Consider the following 19279-nt stretch of genomic DNA (forward strand, 5'->3'; position numbering starts at 1 on the left):
TGGGTGTGGACCTGTTGGTCTACTGCTTCCTCTCAATGAGGTATCTATTGGGATTCCTCCAGACTTTGCTGTTATGGGTCATTCAGTAAGGATGAAATAGAACAAACGTTATGTAACTACGGTTCTGTGGATCCTGGTTGAGCGTCAGAGCGTTCTGTCACTCAGAACAGATCCTCTGATGTCACCAGAAGATATCGGTTAGTCGGGTCATCGGGGGTCAGAGGTGACGTTGTTGGTAAAGATACTCAACAAGCGCATGATGGAGGCCAGATGGAGACATTCAGTATTCAATATGATTCACTTGGAGTTACAGGCTTACATTTTATAAAATGCTATCTAACCTCAAATCTTTTAGGTTGTGCTAACAAGTTAGTCAGAACTTCATGAAGTGATGATTTGTTGTCAGATTGTGGAATTCTTCTGCTTCCAAATGATAAAAACCTAAAATACAATTTCAGTGATTAATGTTCAAACATTAGAGACATTTATGGGATGAAGTAATCAGTGTTGTTTTCGTCAACGATGACGATGACGAAATCATTTCGTTGACGCCACTTTTTTTCATGACGATAACGAGACGGTGACGAGATAAACATAGCTCTCTGATGACGAAAACATGACGAGACGTGTGTGAGTTTTCGTTGACGAGACGAGAATGGACAAAAATGTTAGTGGGTGATCTGTCAGACGTTTAAAATGCGTGACATTTCTCCTTATTGTGTGTGTCAATTACAACCTACAAAGTATCTGCTGCTGCCTACAGTCTATCCTTGTTTGGTCACGCCCACCACCTGGCGTGCAGTGCACAACGTGCTCAACACGTCACACTGTTGTTACTCATCAGACAATGGACCATGATGGCGGCGGCAGTTTCAACACAGGGGCTTGGTGGTCGCAAACGTAGAGACGACATATGGGTGTATTTTAAATATAACCCAGCAGACAATAAAACAGAGTGTATTGTGAAGGAAGACGGTGACAAATGTGGCCACAAAGTAGGCGGAAAAAATACGACCAACCTTAAGCGGCACCTTAAGGCTCGCCAAGAGGATATTTTTTAATATATTTTTAATACACAATCCTTAGATCAGAAATTTGCCGTTGGGTGGAAACCTTATGTTGGGTGGAAACCTTATATGTCTAAAACCATTTCTTTATTATTGTTATTATTTGTGAAAATAGCAGATCTGCAAGCTTACAATGTGTTGAACTTATAGATCTGCTGCTATTTTCACAACTTATGTGTGACACTACCCAACAGCAATCTCCAATACTTATTGACCTAAATTAATTTGTTAAAAGACTATACTTATTTTATCTTTTCTTTTTTTTTGACTAAAAATAGACTAAAACCCTTTTGAGTTTTCGTCGACTAAAACTGGACTAAAACTATCACATATAGAAGTGACTAAAACTAATAAACATTTTAGTCCAAAAGACTAAGACTAAATCTAAGATGCGTGTCAAAAACAACACTGGAAGTATTGTTAAGTAACATTTTGATTGTTGTTGAATTCCTCTGCAGATATCAAACATCATCATCATCGTTACTGACAGCAGCTGATCTTAACAGACTGGATGTAACAGATCTGAAGATTCAACAATGGGAACAATACAAAGACATCTTCTCTTACTTCTGTCTCTGCTGCTTCATCTCAACCCTTCGCTCTCATATTCACTGAAAAGCTGCACTGTTGATTATTCTGAGGGTGGCTCTGCTGATATTGTCTTGAATTGTCTTCATGGTGATCTTGCTGCTGTCCCTCATGACATCCCCAGAGATGTGAGCTCAGTAGATCTCAGTAACAATCTCATTGGACAGATTAACAGGAAAGATTTTGGCTTCTTTTCAAAGATGAGACTTTTGTTCCTGAACTGGAATAAGATTGCTCACGTAGACGATGGATCTTTTATCAGGTTGGCGGCGTTGTCAACACTTGGCATGAGAGCTAATGAACTCACCAGCCTGACAGGAAACCTTTTCCAGGGACTGTCCAACCTCACAACTCTTGACATTGGGCAAAACAAAATCCAGTTCATCGATGCCTCAGCCTTTCAGTTCCTGACCAGCTTACAGACTGTGATGCTGGATTTGAACCAGATCCAACAAGTTTCCGACATTCAGCCCATCTTACAGCTACCACATCTACAAAATCTGAGCATTGGACAAAATCGATTTCATTCTTTCCAGACCAAAGATCTGCTGCTGAACATATCCTCAAGCCTGAAGGTGTTGAATGTAGCTTTTAGTGAGTTGGAAATATTCAGCATCACCACACCGATCTTTCCTCACCTTGAGCTGATTGACATTTCTCGTTGTGGCAGAAGTGCCAGTTTGAAATGGGACATCCCTGACAAGACTTTACTGAAGAACATAACTCAACTGTATTTTAGCGTTACTTCACTGCCTTTTAAAGACATGCAAAAAGTCCTGCAGAGTCTTGACTCGCTGATGCATCTCACTCTAAATGATATTGAAAAGTGGATCAAAAAAGGCCTCTTAGATACAGTCTGCAGCATCCCAACGCTTAAGAAGCTGGATCTGTCTTACAACTCTTTCCCCAAAATCAGTGCAAAGCTTGTAAATTGCTCTCAGCTCACTGAACTTGACTTGTGCAGCACTTTGATGACTGAAGTGTTTCCAGGCTCCATACAATCGATGAAGCGACTGAGGTACCTCAACTTACAAAAAAACATGCTCTCCAAAGTGCCAGATGACATCAGGGGTCTCTCCTCCCTCGAGATCCTGGATCTGAGCAGTAATTATCTCATTGAGTTGGGCTGTGGTGATTTCCTAAACACAACACGCCTCACTGAACTTAATCTGAGCAACAACCGCATTGCCAAACTGGACTCGTGTGCCTTTGAAAATCTGGAAGATCTGAAAGTTTTAGATTTAAGTAACAACCTGCTGTCGACATTCGGAGGCGCCTTCAAAACTGGCCTGCAGAAGCTTCAATTCCTCCATTTGAGCAATAACTTTGTGTCTGTTTTGGAAAAAGGGGATTTTGAAGCTTTGGGATCTGTAAAGTATTTGGATGTGGTGTCAAATGATATCAAAAGGGTGACACAGGAAGCTTTTGATGGAATGAACAACCTGGAAACTCTTAATGTGAAGCTTCCACTCCAATTTGAAATAGACTTCAGTGGACTGCATCAGCTGAAAAGTCTCACAGTACATTTTAATAGTGATGGCAGTTTCCAAAGTACTCCTCCAAACCCTGAAAAAGTTTTCTTTAATTTAAAATATTTGAAAACTTTTAACGTAATATGCAAAGGCAATCATTTGGGCTTTCCCTTAGATGTACCAACATACTTCTTCATGGCTATGAACAATTTAGAGGAGTTCACGGCTGTGAAAGTGTTTGTTTCTGCGCCGGATCCAACAACATTTGTGCCCAACCTTAAGATCAAGAATGTGACGATCCAGCAGACTGGTTTGACAGAATTTGATCCTTATCTGTTTCAGCCGATCCCAAACCTGCAGTCCCTCGATCTGTCCAGAAACAAACTCAGATCTTTGGATTTTCTGGCTCAGGCCAATCTGTCGGTTCTCAGCTGGTTGAAACTCAGTGAGAACGAGTTGACGGTGATCAATGAGACGGTCTTCCGGTCTCTGCCTGCACTAACATATCTGGACCTGCTTGGTAACCCTTTCACCTGTGACTGCTCTAATGCCGGCTTCATCCAATGGGTGATTAGCAACAACCAGACACAAGTTGTTAACGCCTATCAGTACACTTGTTCCTTTCCTTTGGCTAAACAAGGAAGCAAGCTGCTGGACTTTGACATCCAGTCCTGCTGGATGGACGTTAACTTCCTCTGCTTCATTTCCAGCACTTGTCTGGTTGTGCTAACTCTCCTCACATCCTTCATCTACCACTTTCTGAGGTGGCAGCTAACCTACGGCTTCTACCTCTTCCTGGCCTTCCTCTATGACAGCAAGAAGAGGAAGAAGGAAGCTCCTCACTGCTACGACGCATTCATCTCCTACAACGTTCATGACGAGGCCTGGGTTTACCAAGAGATGCTTCCAGTGCTGGAAGGAGAGCAGGGCTGGAGACTCTGTCTGCACCACAGAGACTTCCAACCAGGTACATCTCAGCACTTCTAACTGTTAACCTGCAGTCTTGTTGTTTCTGTCAGCTGACATCACAAACTCTCACATGGTAACAGAAGGAAAAGTTAGTTTCAGTAACAGTCTCTTAGAAATTATGTTCATATGCAGCTAAAATGTTTTCTCAGTGACGTTGCTTTGACAAATCTAATCTCTTCCTCTCTGAAATGAATGAAGGTACATTTACATATGGCTCAGAAGTTGAGGTTTTTAAAGAGGATTATTACTTCTGGGGCAGAACCTGGAAGTTCTGGCTTCACTTGAGGTCTCTATGGCAACATGACTTCCATGTGACTCTTCTACCTGTGGAGCACAGTCACTCTCCTCTATCCATTCATTAAAGATATTCACCTTGTGTTGAAAACCCGACGACGTAAAGGCAAAACGTGTTGTACGACTCATGCAAACTGATAGCCTTTCTGAGTTGCCTAATTTATTCTGAAAATCTGAGTATAAGACATAAAGTGACTCTGCTGAAAGCCTGTAAAGCTTCAGTTAGGACAGTTTTGTCTAAATGAACTTTTATGTATTTTGTTGGATGAGTTTTTGTCTTTGAAACATTTGAGTCCATTTTCATTATTGTTGGTTTTAATAACCATCAGTGACATTCAGATTTAACGTCTCTGTGTTTGTGTCTTTCTCTTCCTTTTATCTGCTTCCTGTCAGAGATGCTCAGATTACAGTCTCCATAGAAAGCTGATGGTTTTTAGTGTTTGAGTTTCACTTCCTTTTTATACTTTGGTCTGTATGTCAAATACAGTATCATGACATCAGTTCATCAGACACGCTGCAGCAATTTTGATGTGGCTTGTGGTTTAGTACCAAATTACTTACTTCTTAGCCAGCTGAACAGGAACAGAGACATCAGCTGTCAGCAGCTTCATGACAAACACATCGGAGTCCGTATCAACCTTTAAACCTCCATCATCCATCAGTGAATTTGTCCTTAATTCAGCGTCTCACCTTTACCTGGTTCAATGTGAACAGTAACTGTGTCTCCACAGGTAAGCCCATCATAGAGAACATCACGGACGCCATCTACAGCTGCAGGAAGACCATCTGTGTGATCAGCCGTCACTACCTGCAGAGCGAGTGGTGCTCCAGAGAGATCCAGATGGCCAGGTGGGGGCGCTGGAGGAACAAAACCAGGAGGCACAAAGTTTCAATTGAATGAATTAAATCATAAACATAAGACAAGACAAGTAGGAAAAAAGAACAGATCAAAAATAAGAAGGTTTACAACATGGCTGACTTTATATTAGATCTCAAAAAGAATCTTCTTTAATGTTATAGTTGCTCTGTATAGTTAGCAGTAATGCATGAGTTTGTAATAATAATAATAATAATGATCGGCTGAAGGCTCTTGACTGCATGGTAGTTAAGTTGGCAGATAGCTGGATGGCAGAAGAAGATCGGAGAGTTCGGGAAGGTGTGTAGATGTGAACAAGTTCAGAGAGATATGATGGTGCCAGGTTGGGAAGGATCTTGAAAGTGAGGAGTAGAATCTTAAAGTCAATGGGGGATTTGATAGGGAGCCAATGAAGTTGCTCTAGGACACGGAGTAACGTTATTGATGTGGGCTTCAAATGATACTGTGCTGTCCAGGATAGCACCCAGAAACGGTGGAACCGTCAATGGTTAAGGAAAAAAAGTTGGGTGTTGCTAAGATGGATTTGGTACCAATGAGGAAGACCTTCAGGCTGTCATGCTTCGTCTCATCTACTTCTGTTTTTTGACTCTCTGACAGAGAGACGATGAGCTGATTTAAATAGTGACAGGAAGCTGACGTCCTCACACATTCAGCTACATGAAGATAAAACAGCTTGAATTTAGAAAAGCATCAAAGTCTTGTCTTCAAGACTCAGCAAGAGTTGATGTAAATATATAATAATAAAATAAATGATCAGCAGGTAAAGTTGCTGCAGAGAAAGTTTTGGTAGATTTTAAACAAACTTTAAGAAAAACTAGAAAATTCCAGGGACATGTTGAGTGCCACGGGGCTGCTGCCGGGACGAGTACACGATTTATTTCCAGTGTTCAAAAGTCACCCTGATCATATTCTGGTTTCAAGTATTAAGTACATCTTACTAGTCAGTATCAAGTGTAATGTACTTTATTCTCAACTTAACATCCCTGAAAATATCAATATTTATTTAAACTAATTAAAGTCCCTGTAAAGTAAGAATAAATATGTGTTTTAAGTTTTAAAAAATCTCCAAATATATGAAATTCGGCTTCAAAGTTGTGTAAAATCAGCCTCTGGTCTCTGCTCCCAAACGCTGTGGGCGTTCCCGCCGAGTTCCCTGAAGCCCCGCCCCCTACCGAGTGCCACCTGTCAATCAAAGTCACCACCTCTACCCGAAACACGGACGCTACGGCTGAGAGCTTTCGGCTGCTAGCTCGGTTAACTGGCAAAACAGACAGACAGGAATTAGCCAATCACAAAATAGTAGGTCAGTTTCTGCCCAGCAACAGGTTGCTAAGGACAGCAGAGGTTCTACGGTTGCTACGGCGATTTGAGAATCTGCTTGGAAAAAATCTCGAAATGCCCCAGAATTTGGCTTCTGACAAGGTCCCGAACAATTGCAAACTGTGAGAAAACCGTAACTCCTGCAAAAACCAAAAACACTGTGAGAGACACAGAAGCCGGCAGATTCTGACAGTGTTTATTTTATTCAGATATTCCTTAAAATGAGCACGTAAGCTCAGTGCGAAGACAGAGTGAGATTCTTTTGAAAAAAAAAGACAATGACATTAGGATCAATGGGGAGCGAGACAGGTATTGCCGCCGGTCTCAGTCGTGGCACCTCTTTCCCCATCGAGCTGCACGTTTTGATGTATATATTGTCAGGGTTTTCTCAAAGCTGTGGGAGGAGTTACGCGCCGAAATTTGGCGGAAGAATAATAATAAGCCCAGAGGCACTCCCTCTTCAGCTTTACTGCTGTAGAGGGAGTGCCTCGGGGCTAAGCACCCGTGGCACTAATTAGTAGTTTACCGTAATGAATGTCATATTAGTAGTTTAGTGTAATGTGCAATCTGCTGTACTGTACACGCAATTTAGTACCTTTATTTGGGACCTTAGTAAATTAGGCCCTATATCTTTGTCTTATTTGCACTGACTTAGCAGCAATCATTAAGGTTAGGTAAAATATCACACACTGATCCTCTGAATCGTCCTCTGTGATCTGTTGCAGCTTCCGTCTGTTTGATGAGCAGAAGGACGTGTTGATCCTGCTGTTTCTGGAGGACATCCCCGCTCATCAGCTGTCTCCGTACTACCGCATGAGGAAGCTGGTGAAGAGACGCACCTACCTGAGCTGGACGCAGGCTGGTGGACACAAAGGAGTCTTCTGGCAGAACGTACGGAGAGCTCTGGAGACGAGGGACGCTCCCAACGAGACCACCCACCTGCTGACCGGACCTCCAGGACGCTTCCTCCAACCAGCTGCCTCCAACGTGTTGATGCTGAAGACTTAAAAAGCCACCAAGGGCTGCTAACTGCTCCAACTGACTTCTCTAGAAATATGAAGTCAATCATTGTTTAAATGAGTCATTGTGGTCTCAAGCTCTAAATTCAGGCCCTCTGTAAGTGTGCTGGTGGTCATTTTGGAAATTATTGCTCTGTTAATAAGATTTAAAGACTTATACTAGCTTTGATATAATAGCTTTTCTCCTGCTTTTTAAATAATCTATGTTGCAGAAAATACCTTCGGTTTGGGCCAGCTGCAACTTCTTCTCAAGATGTATTTTCAATTAAAACAATTGAATTAAGACAAAAGAACTTCAAGAGTCAAAAAGACGCTGAGTCAGGCATAGTTCAATGCAATATTAGATTTACTGTACATAACACAAGTAAACCAGGGCTGAACACAGAGAAGACACCGAATGACCTGTTATGTCTCGTCAAATTTGTTAATGTCTTGTCTTGTGTCATGTGTTGGTCCTTTATGTTTTAATTTAGTCAAGTCACCCATGTCCCGTCCTGTCATGCACTTCCTATTTTATTTTGTACTCACCTTTTCCCTCTTGTATCAGATCCTGACTTCCTCCCTTTGTGTGCCTTCCCTCCGCTGTGATTGTCAACCCCGCCCCTGATTGGTTCCACCTGTGTCCCCTTACCTCATGTTCAAATAGTCCTTGTCTCCCTTGTCTTGTGTCAGTTCGTTTTGTCCTGTCAGCATCACCGTCATGCAGCCCGAGAAGCCTTGTTTCATTCTGTCCTCCAAGTAAGCGTTTTTTGTTCCCCTTTATCATCCTCCTTGAGAGCGTTTTTTGTTTAATAAATTCCCTTCGAGTTAAGCGTTTGAGTCCTCCTTCCTGTCTGAGGTCGTTACATGACCATTTGCAACTTGCTTTCCTTTAGACCCATCTAAGGTGGAGCTTATTGTCCCTGACCGTCCTCACACTCATGACATCGGCCCTGAGTCTTACAAGTTTTACTGGAGCTCTAATACATCCATGGCTTGAAAAAAATTAAGCTTTCCTTGTCATGTCATTATGACCTGGAACATGCTGATACCTGGTTCATTCTCATAGTGAATGATTATATAACTATTTAAATGCTGCTTGTAATGTGTTTTATGATGAAGGCTGGCATGAAGTGCTGCTGGAGTTTAGACTCTTAAAAGAACATTGCATTGATAACAACCTGATGTTACTAAGAAATTAAACCTCTGTCAAAATATAACGTTGCAGTAACGTTTCTTCTGTGATGTTTCCAAATGTTCTGATGTTTGTCCAGCGTCCAATAATCAGTTTGACTAAAGACTTCTCTGTGTGTGTGTGTGTGTGTGTGTGTGTGTGTGTGTGTGTAAAACTGACAGGAATTCAGTGATGAAGAAATATAGCTTCCAGAGTCATTGTATTAGTAAAGATTTTGCATTTAAACATCAATATTTCATTTTATGAAGTGGATTGTTTTTCTCTGCTGGACGATCATTATGATTAGATTCCATGTTCCAGATTTATTAGATTATAAATGTGATTAGACGCTGTGATACTGCAGCTGTTATTTATTGTTATGCAGACTAACGATTTAATGTGCAGGGAAGTGATCACCACTCACATGAACACTGAAGACAGTATGTGTAAATTATAAACAGTTATTAATCTACAGAGAGTGATGCATTCTGGGTTATTTGAAACAAAGGAGTGTAGTATGCAGTATTATGAACGATGTAGTATGCAGTATTACAGTAAAAGTACTGCAGTATTATGAACGATGTAGTATGCAGTATTACAGTAAAAGTACTGCAGTATTATGAACGATGTAGTATGCAGTATTACAGTAAAAGTAATGCAGTATTATGAGTAATGTAGTATGCAGTATTACAGTAAAAGTACTGCAGTATTATGAGTAATGTAGTATGCAGTATTACAGTAAAAGTACTGCAGTATTATGGGTGATGTAGTATGCAGTATTACAGTAAAAGTACTGCAGTATTATGAGTGATGTAGTATGCAGTATTACAGTAAAAGTACTGCAGTATTATGAGCGATGTAGTATGCAGTATTACAGTAAAAGTACTGCAGTATTATAGTGATGTAGTATGCAGTATTTAATATAAAAGCACTAAATATGTCTGTTGGGGAGAAATTAAAAAGAAAATCCCGTATTTGAGCTCACATCGCTGCTATGTAGATAAAGACTGTCGACGCTTCTCGATGCCTCTTTAACAATAACATTCCCGTCCTTTGATGCTTCTGCTTGGGCAACAATCCCATCTCCCTTTCTACCTTCAACCATAGACTGTATATAAGAAATGGACGTAAAATCAGTGACGTCACCCATTGGTTTATGGACTGCTGCTCGGAGGCCAATAGTATCGGATCTGAGCAGCGCCATCTTGAAAATTTCAGGTGCATGCTGGGAAAAATAAAAACATTGATTCTACTTATATGGGCATCAGGAGGAGCATGAGGCGCCCTCCTGAACCTGTGAACCAATCAACCTGTCAATCACCACGTAGCCACGCCCTAATGCATACCCTGCTTTATCGTCACATATAAAATCAGGGAGGCCAAAATGTCCCAAATGAACATCATACTGCATTGAAGAAGGCTTTAAACTAGCGATTGAGACCATAAACACATTTTGAAAACGTTTACTGAGGTTAGAAATCAAGTGAGAAGTTGGTGAATTCTCCATTGACTTGTATAGAGACGGAAGTCCTTTTGACACCAAAATGGTCGCCCCCTGGTGGCCTTTTGATAGAATGCAGTTTTAAGTTACTTCCACTTCATTGCAGAGGACCGGAGCTCCCCGCCTGCCTTCAACAAGATCACAACACTTATTGAAAGCAAAGGTTCACACACTTTCCCTCACACAAATATGAAAGATGGAAGAAGTAATAATTTCAGTATATTTAATGTTATGTGTCATTAGTTTAACTGGGTTCCTTTTATCTGGTTTCAGGACTATGACATGAAGTTATGACTAAGGTGAATTATTCATTACAGTTATTAAATAGTTGATTCTAGTCATGCTGATATATTTACTGTAATAATCTGAACACATTCAGGCCTCCAGCTGATGCTCAGTAAGGATCTGATTAACAGTAACATGAGGTGTAATTAAACCTGCAGGTGTTTTAACAGTAATCAGTGAAGGAGGCTTCACAGCAGCAGCTTGTTATTGATCAGGACATAAAGGGGCTGCTCTGTGTTATTGATCAGGACATGAATCAGGTTCAGGGTCAGTCAGCTGATTAATTAGTGCGGCTGCTTCCTTTAAAGCTTCATAAGGACGAATGCTCACATCTTTTAAGCTTTATTTCCTTTTCTTCTGTTTTTCAATCACTGATCACCTCTGAACACTTTATTACAACTCTCAGCTTCTTTGTGAAATGCAGTTTAGCTTCCAGGTTTTCAGCAGTGCAGACGATGCATTTACACTTTAAACTTTAAGCTTTGTGATTTATTTCAAACACATTCTCAACAGGAAATGTATTTTCTACTTAAATCTTTAATTTCTTCAGTCGATATTTTTTTAATATGTGTTTATGTGTGTGTGCGTGTGTGTGTGTTACCTGTGTGTGTGTGTGTGTTTGTTTATGTGTGTGTGTGCGTGTTTATGTGTGTGTTTGTGTGTGTTCCTCATTAATGAGCAGTGTTCAGTCTAATGAATCAAACAATAATCACAATAACAGATGAATGATCTTCAGGTCGTCGTGTTTTATGTTTTTATTAAAAATTCAAAGTTGCATCAAACCAAATTTTTGATTGTCTCTCATCAGGATTGAAGTGCTCAGTGTGTTTCAAACAGACTTCACCTCGCTGACGTTCCAGCAGCACGACGATGTTTCATCCAACAAACCCAAACTCAAAGATCTTCAGTTTACTGTCACACTGACGATGAATCGCAGCAAACACTCAGAAGCAGGAAGCTGTTTGCTGGGTTTCTGCTTTTATTCAATCGAGTTTACAGCAAAACTTAAAGCATGAAAGAAAATGAAAGGCAGAGTTAAGCTCATGAAGTAAAACCTACAGAGACACATTTCACTGAAGTGCTTTCATTGTGCTGAACTTTGAGCTCCAGCCCAAAACTTTAAAGGCCCAAAATGACACCGTTACCTGGCAACCAGTCATCAGATAACAGCTGCTCATCGACTGGAAGGAGACGATGGAGAATCATAATGTAGGAGTCGGTCAGGTCGCCCCCTACTGGCCGTAATAAATCAGCATCAGTGTATAACACATGGTGCTTTTGCTATTTCAACATGGTCACTGTGCCAGATGTGAGGTCCAAAGGGTTTGACTTGATTACTCATAGGTGTGTTTTGGGCGTAACACACTGTAAACCAATCAGAGCATCATCTCACATTCCCTTTAAAAGCCAGTAGCACTGTTACTTTGCTATTATAACGACCAGTCAGCTCCTCCTGAAAGAAGAAGAAGAAGAAGAAGAAGAAGTTAGGGTTAGAATAACTATAACTATAATGATGCATTTACCAATCAGTGTGTTTCAATAATAAAACATGAGTTACTTTTGCTGATCAGGAAGTTGTCTGATGAGCTGCTAAACTCACATTTAATTCATATAAAGGAAGAAATATGGAGATATAACAACCAGTGTAGATGTGTAGTTATACAGCAGCAGCCTGGAGTCATCAGCTGATCTAATAAACAGGAAGGCTGATTATTAAAGATTATTATCAATTACTGAAATAGAAATGATGAATGTAAAATAATAAGGTCAGGAATCACCAATCAAATAATTCAGTCTCATAAAATTTCTTCTTCTTCTTCTTCTTCTTCTTCTTCTTCTTCTTCTTCTTCTTCTTCTTCTTCTTCTTCTTCTTCTTCTTCTTCTTCTTCTTCTTCTTCTTCTTCTTCTTCTTCTTCTTCTTCTTCTTCTTCTTCTTCTTCTTCTTCTTCTTCTTCCAAACATAAATATTTATCATAATCTAATTTTTTCGTTTTCAAAGCTTCAGATAAAAATCCTCTAATGAGGATTCACTCCTCGTCAGTCAAATTCAGCTTTTAGTGAATTTTGAGCCTGAATTTCATGACGGAGTTTAACTACGAGGAGACGCAGAATCCAAACTGGACGAAGCTTCTTGGATGTGTTGTTAAGATCCAGTTTATTTGAAAGTCACTCAGAGAGACAGAGACAGGAAATGAGTGAGGAAGAGGAAGATGAAGGGATGAAGTGTGGCTTCAGGTTGAGGAGTTTTCTCTGTGTTGTTTTTTTATATCTCAGTCAGTTATTGTTTGAACACTCAGCTGATATTTTCCCCTGAAGGAAGAAAAACTAAATAATTACTGTTTCTGCTGCTGAAGCTGCAAAAAAGTTTCAGTTCATAAAACCTTTAATAACGAAGCTGCTGAACGTTAAACTGCACCAAACAAACATGTTCAGGAGACACTTTCATGTTAAATGATTAGTCAGAATATCTGCATCAAACATGGAAAACAGAAATAATGAGAGTTTGATGTCAGTGAGGTTTATATTAGTGTCCATGTGGTGTATTTAAATTTAAAGGGTTAAAATGTGAAAATAAACGTATGAATAACTTGCACACATTCTTTTTTTGTGGACTCAGCATCAAATTTCTGCTTTTAATCCATTTAGAGAGAATATATTAGAGGATTATGGCAAAAATGTCTAAGTGGTGTAACCATAAAAACTTTGTACCAAATAATTCAACTTGTTTAAAAACAGTAAATTCTCAATAAAACACCATATCAACTAGTCTGGCATGATCTTACATTATAACTTTATATTAAATAAAGGTAATGGAATACAATTGTTCTAAATATTACATTTACTCTGGGGAATCGTGCTTTCTTTCTTTCTTTCTTTCTTTCTTTCTTTCTTTCTTTCTTTCTTTCTTTCTTTCTTTCTTTCTTTCTTTCTTTCTTTCTTTCTTTCTTTCTTTCTTTCTCTCTAGGTGGATAAAATATGTAATATCTATCATTCTTTTGTGGTTACACCATTTGACATTTTCAGCAGCATTCAGTCTTACTTTTGGTAAAAAAATGGTGCAAATGTCATTTCAAATGATATAAAACCAACAAAAATACTAAATGTACATTTTAACAAACCTGATGCTGCTTTTAAAACTAGTTTAACTGATTTATGAATTCATCATCTTACCAACACTTATTAGTTACTGACCCACGTTCCTCTTGTTCATACTGACTAATAAAAGATGCGGTTTAAAACTAGTTTTTAAGATCTGTTTAAAGTCTTTTTCTATATTCATCCATTTATAAAACCATTATTAAAACAATAAAACCTTAATTACACATTGATCCAGTTTTCTCTCATTGATCTTTTTTTAATATATTGATTATATTGAACTGGGCGTAACTCTGACGTCCATGATGTCTTGCTGCTATGGACCTCCATGATGTCTTGATGCTACGGACATCCATGATGTCTTGCTGCTACGGACCTCCATGATGTCTTGATGCTACGGACATCCATGATGTCTTGCTGCTACGGACCTCCATGATGTCTTGCTGCTACGGACCTCCATGATGTCTTGATGCTACGGACCTCCATGATGTCTTGCTGCTACGGACCTCCATGATGTGTTGCTGCTACAGACCTCCATGATGTCTTGCTGCTGATTTATGAATTCATCATCTTACCAACACTGATTGTTACTGAGCCGTTTCCTCAGTTTATTGAGGAAATAAATTAATACTAATTATTTAGTAATTAATGACTTTTTGAGCTTCTTTAACCTTTTTAACATTATACATTTTGACAGTTTTTATACAGATAGTTATGAATGGTGTTCATGTGCTTCTGCACATGCTCAGTGAGGCTTCAACACATGCTCAGTGAGTGTTTACACTGAGATGATAAGCAGAGCAGGTCTGTGGAGCTCAGCAGGGGTTTGGTCATGAAACGTGTTGGAGGTGACTGCTGCAGAGTTTGGCTGTGAGGTGTTGACGTTCTGCCAGGTGGACGTAAAACAACTGATTCATTTCCTGGTTAGTGAGTGAAGCAGCAGGAAGAGAAAATACCACCTGAACTTCTTCATGAACGTTTAAATCATCAGAAACGTTTAGCTGCAGTCTGAGCGCAGTTAATAACTGAAGATGATTTTTACACAAAACTAAAACGTTTTATTTTCATCCAGCAGGAGAAAACTTCAAAGAGTCAAAACTGCCCCAAAAAAAAATCATCATTTATTTTAATTTAAATGTGATTGATTGAACTTGCTCATTTGCACCGGAGGAGACAGTAGTCCAATGTTGTTGTACGATTGGACTTGGTATGATTGTGCAATGACTATAAAGATTTATCTTATCCTAAAGTAAAACGTCACGTCTGTAAATACAAACTGGAAACTTCAAAAGATTCAAAATGAATCATAATTAATGAAGGATTCATAACGACCGCTCATTGGACCCATCGCTCTGTAGCTCTGCTTCATAAGCTGGTTGCTAAGGTGGTTGCTAAGGCAAACATTAATGTGATCATTAAGGCGGTTGCTAAGGTGAACATTAATGTGATCATTAAGCTGGTTGCTAAGGCGGTTGCTAAGGCGGTTGCCAGGGTGTTTCCACAGCTCCAACATGTACGGATGGTTTTGAGAAGTTGAACATTTGGAGTAAAGAAGGAGAAAAATAAGTGAAATCCTGAAGCCAACCAATCAGAGCAGAGTGGGCTCATCAGGAGGAGGGGGGGTTCTTAAAGAGACAGGAGCTGAACTGAGCATCTGCATAAAGGACAAGTAGAAGATAAATAAGCAGAGACTCAGAATATTAATATAAAGTTATTTAAAGTCTGGAGAGATCAGCTGACTGGTGTTACTGTGGGTTTTTGATCACCTGATAAAATTTCATGTAAACTGGAAGTCGAGTAATTTACAGGCGTGTGTTGCCTAGCAACATGAAGAGGCCTCTTTCTAATAAATAAAAACAAAGCTGAGAAAAAGCTGTTTCATGATTTATTTATAATAAATATTGTTTCAGGTTCACTTCAGGTTTTATATACCAGAGCAACCCACAGACACACACAGACACACACACACACAGACACACACACACACACACACACACACACACACACACACACACACACACACACACACACACACACACACACACACACACACACACACACACACACACACACACACACACTGATCACAGGAGCTCTCATGAATAACGATGACTCATGTTGTGTTCCCTCCGGGCAAGCAATTTAATCTGCTCTCATGGTCTGTGTGTGTGTGTGTGTGTGTGTGTGTGTGTGTGTGTGTGTGTGTGTGTGTGTGTGTGTGTGTGTGTGTTAGTTTGCAGCTCGACTGCTGTTTAAGAGCAGCTCTCCAACACTGAGTCACTCTGCTGCAGGATGTTAGACCACTGAAACTACAGTTGTAAGTGTGTGTGAGAGAGTGTGAGTGTGTGTGTGTGTGTGTGTGTGTGTGTGTCTGTGTGTGTGTGTGTGTGTATGTGAGACAGAGTGTGTCTGTGTGTGTGTGTGAGACGACATCATTGAAACACAGAGTAGCTGCAGCAGCACTTTAACTTTTAGCCTTTAAAAGCTTTTTTCCAGACAAACTAAAAAAGATCCTGAAGTTTAGTAACGACACAGAAACCTTTTTCTCTTCCTTCTAACGTCTGAATTATTCATCACAGCTGTAGGATTTTATTTTCCTCCTATGAGAACTAAAGGAACTTCTAGTGTGAAGCTGCAGGTTGAAACCACATGAACAGTCTGATTGAACAGAAGTCTGTGAGGAGATTAATCAACTGTAACTTTATTTTAGTATGATGGCCTCTTTTAGAGTAAAATAGACTATAAGTCAGTGTATACGTTAGGCCATGGTGTATATGTTTTGATTGACCAGTTGCTGATAACATAATGTAAGATTCACTTCATAAAGTTCATAGTGACATTTTGTTTGGCTGAACTAAAACATCTTCACTTCATTAAGTTTTAATAGTTTAAAGTCAGTGAAAATGAACATAAGCATTATGACATTTAAATAGACTATAAATGCACCGTGCTGCTGCAGCGCCTGCCTCTCGTTTCCTGTTCCATATATGGTCACTTCTGGCTCCAAACATCAAAGCTGGTGACGGTCAATAGTTAAACAAACCAAACGTCCTGAACGTCAACAAACAAATCAAAAGAATACTTCAGCACATGAAGTCTGTCACTAAGCGGTTGGTTTCATTGAGGAGAAGCTGCACAGAAACACTTAAAAACATAACTTCACATCCATAAATCTTCTTTCATAACAAACAGACATTCTGGTAGATATCAAGTGTTTAAATGGTGTTCACATCAGACTCTGCAGTGATTCACATCTTACTGCATGTAAAGGATTTTCTATTTTACTGAATGTTGAATGTTGAGCTTGTCACAGCCCCTTTAGATGTCTTTTGGGGCCTGTGCTGGGCACTCTGGTGCGTCTCCCTCTCCTCAGATCCTGACTGATTGGAGCACAGGGCTCTGATTGGATGCAACTCAGTACACCTGGCCAGTGTCCTGTGGGGTGATGATAAAAGCGCTGTCTCTCTCATTTGGTCAGTCTCGCTTTCTGAGGACAGCAGCACCTTTTTGTTCTGTTGGAGTTATGCGTTTGTTCAGTTATTCTTTTGTTGCATATTCAGTTTAGCTTTTGGATTATTGTAAATAAATTAAATATTTCTTTGGTACCTTTTAAACCGTGTGCTTCCTCCTTTTTTGATACGGCCTTTGAGCCAGGTCGTGAAAGAACTTCAGTCCTGAATCCTTCACATTTTGACTGTTGTATTTAAATGAAAGACTAAAGGTTTTGCAGATGATGTCATTCTCTTATTTGAACACAACATCTCACTGTGCAGTCAGTCAGAGCAGCCATGAATTCATTCTTCTGTCATATGAAGTTAAAGCTGCTCTTTATGTTTGGAGCTTGTTCATTGCTGTTTGCAGCTATATGATCTATTTTCCTCTCACTGATATAAAGTACATATGTGTGTGTATCTATGTTAGAAAGTGTCTGATCTCTTCCTCTGTGTTTCTACTTCCTGTCTGAGCAGCAGCTCACTGTGACATTTCTTACATCGTTTCATTTTCACCTTAAAAGCAGCGAAGAGTCGGTTTAAAGCTTCGGTACAAACATCAAAGCTTCGTACAGACGAATGTCAGCAGCTTCACGTGTTCACAAACACGCTAATAACAAACATCCGATCTTCTCTGTGAAGTTTGTTTATCAAAGACAGAAACAGTCAGCTGAGTCTGATCACTGACGGACAGGAAACATGTTCAGATGTCCCACTGTCTTTGAACGCACCGAGCTCCTCTCATATGTCTCACGACGTAGCCACGCCCTAGTGCATACCCTGCTTTATCGTCACATATAAAATCAGGGAGGCCAAAATGTCCCAAATGAACATCATACTGCATTGAAGAAGGCTTTAAACTAGCGATTGAGACCATAAACACATTTTGAAAACGTTTACTGAGGTTAGAAATCAAGTGAGAAGTTGGTGAATTCTCCATTGACTTGTATAGAGACGGAAGTCCTTTTGACACCAAAACGGTCGCCCCCTGGTGGCCTTTTGATAGAATGCAGTTTTAAGTTACTTCCTGGTTGGCCTCATTTCAGAGGACCGGAACCACAAACCAATGGGTGACGTCACGGATGTTACGTCCATTATATAAACAGTTTATCTGATGTTCACTTTAGTTTCAGTTTTGCTTCATTGTAGTTTTTATTTAGTTTCTGTCATTTTTATTTTATTGAAGTTAACTAAATTATTTTGGTTAACTATAATAACTATAATAACCTTACTCGGTATCTCAGGATGTATCTCTACACTGAGTCTTTAGTTTCCAGGCTGAGCAGCTTGTTTTTGAACAGTATACAGTTGTGACCAAAATTATTAGCCCCCCAGGAATTATGGAACATTTTCCTAAAATTCTTCCCAATGTTTGCAGTATTGATGAAATTCGATATAATCAAACATTCACCAGTGCTTTTTAGTAGCTTTTGGTACATTTTCGAATATAAAATAACATTTTAGGCTAGATTTATATCAAATATAGAGAAAAATGGGGATGTCAAAAATATTAGCCCCCATGATGGGGTGGTCAATAATATTTCCCCCAATGTGAATTATTGCCTTCAAAAACACACCTAATTAACCAATCAGCTTTCAAACCACACCTGTGCAGTCAATTGGCTTCCTAACAACACCTGAACATTAAATCAGCATAAAAGGACTCCAAGGAACAGGGCACTTGAACACATTATTGAGAGGGACTACTTTTACTCACCATGCCAAAGACAAAGGAAATCAGTCTTGAGCTCAGAAAGAAGATAGTGGAGGCTCATGATAAGGGGGAAGGCTATACTGCCATTTCCAAGCGTTTCACAGTGTCTAGAACCACTATACGTTGCATCATTGCCAAGTACAAGGAGACAAATTCTATAAGAAACAAACCTGGGCGTGGTCGTAAGCTCAAGATTTCAAGAACTTTAGAGAGGAAAATTGTCAGAGATGTCAGCAAGAATCTCCAGACATCTGCCAAGATGATTGTTGCTGACCTGGCCTCTTCTGGAGTTGATGTTTCAAGGAGCACAGTTGTGAGGGCTCTCCATCGTGGTGGGCTTCAGGGCCATTGTCCAAGAAGAACCCCTTTACTCAAAGAGCGGCACATCAAAGCCAGACTGAGGTTTGCCCGTGAACATTTGAAAGGTAAAGAT

The 19279-nt window shown here is 39.8% G+C and overlaps 1 protein-coding gene across 1 annotated transcript; it reads left to right on the forward strand.

Moving 5' to 3' along the window:
• Window positions 1-1855: 1855 nt before the first annotated feature.
• LOC133996212 (toll-like receptor 13) lies at window positions 1856-13228 on the forward strand. The gene is made up of 4 exons (XM_062435791.1): window positions 1856-4094; window positions 5122-5239; window positions 7313-7505; window positions 13208-13228. The coding sequence occupies exons 1-4, from the start codon at window positions 1856-1858 to the stop codon at window positions 13226-13228; spliced, it is 2571 nt and encodes an 856-aa protein (XP_062291775.1).
• Window positions 13229-19279: the final 6051 nt, after the last annotated feature.

The sequence above is a fragment of the Scomber scombrus genome, chromosome 16, assembly GCF_963691925.1.
Source record: "Scomber scombrus chromosome 16, fScoSco1.1, whole genome shotgun sequence".
NCBI lineage: Eukaryota > Metazoa > Chordata > Actinopteri > Scombriformes > Scombridae > Scomber > Scomber scombrus.

Excerpts from the sequence above, each read along its gene's own strand:
- LOC133996212 (XM_062435791.1), top strand. The coding sequence starts at position 1,856 with ATGAGACTTTTGTTCCTGAACTGGAATAAGATTGCTCACGTAGACGAT. Across the intron at positions 4,095-5,121 it reads CCACAGAGACTTCCAACCAG|GTAAGCCCATCATAGAGAAC; the intron begins GTACATCTCAGC and ends GTGTCTCCACAG. Across the intron at positions 7,506-13,207 it reads GAGCTCTGGAGACGAGGGAC|GATTATGGCAAAAATGTCTA; the intron begins GCTCCCAACGAG and ends AATATATTAGAG.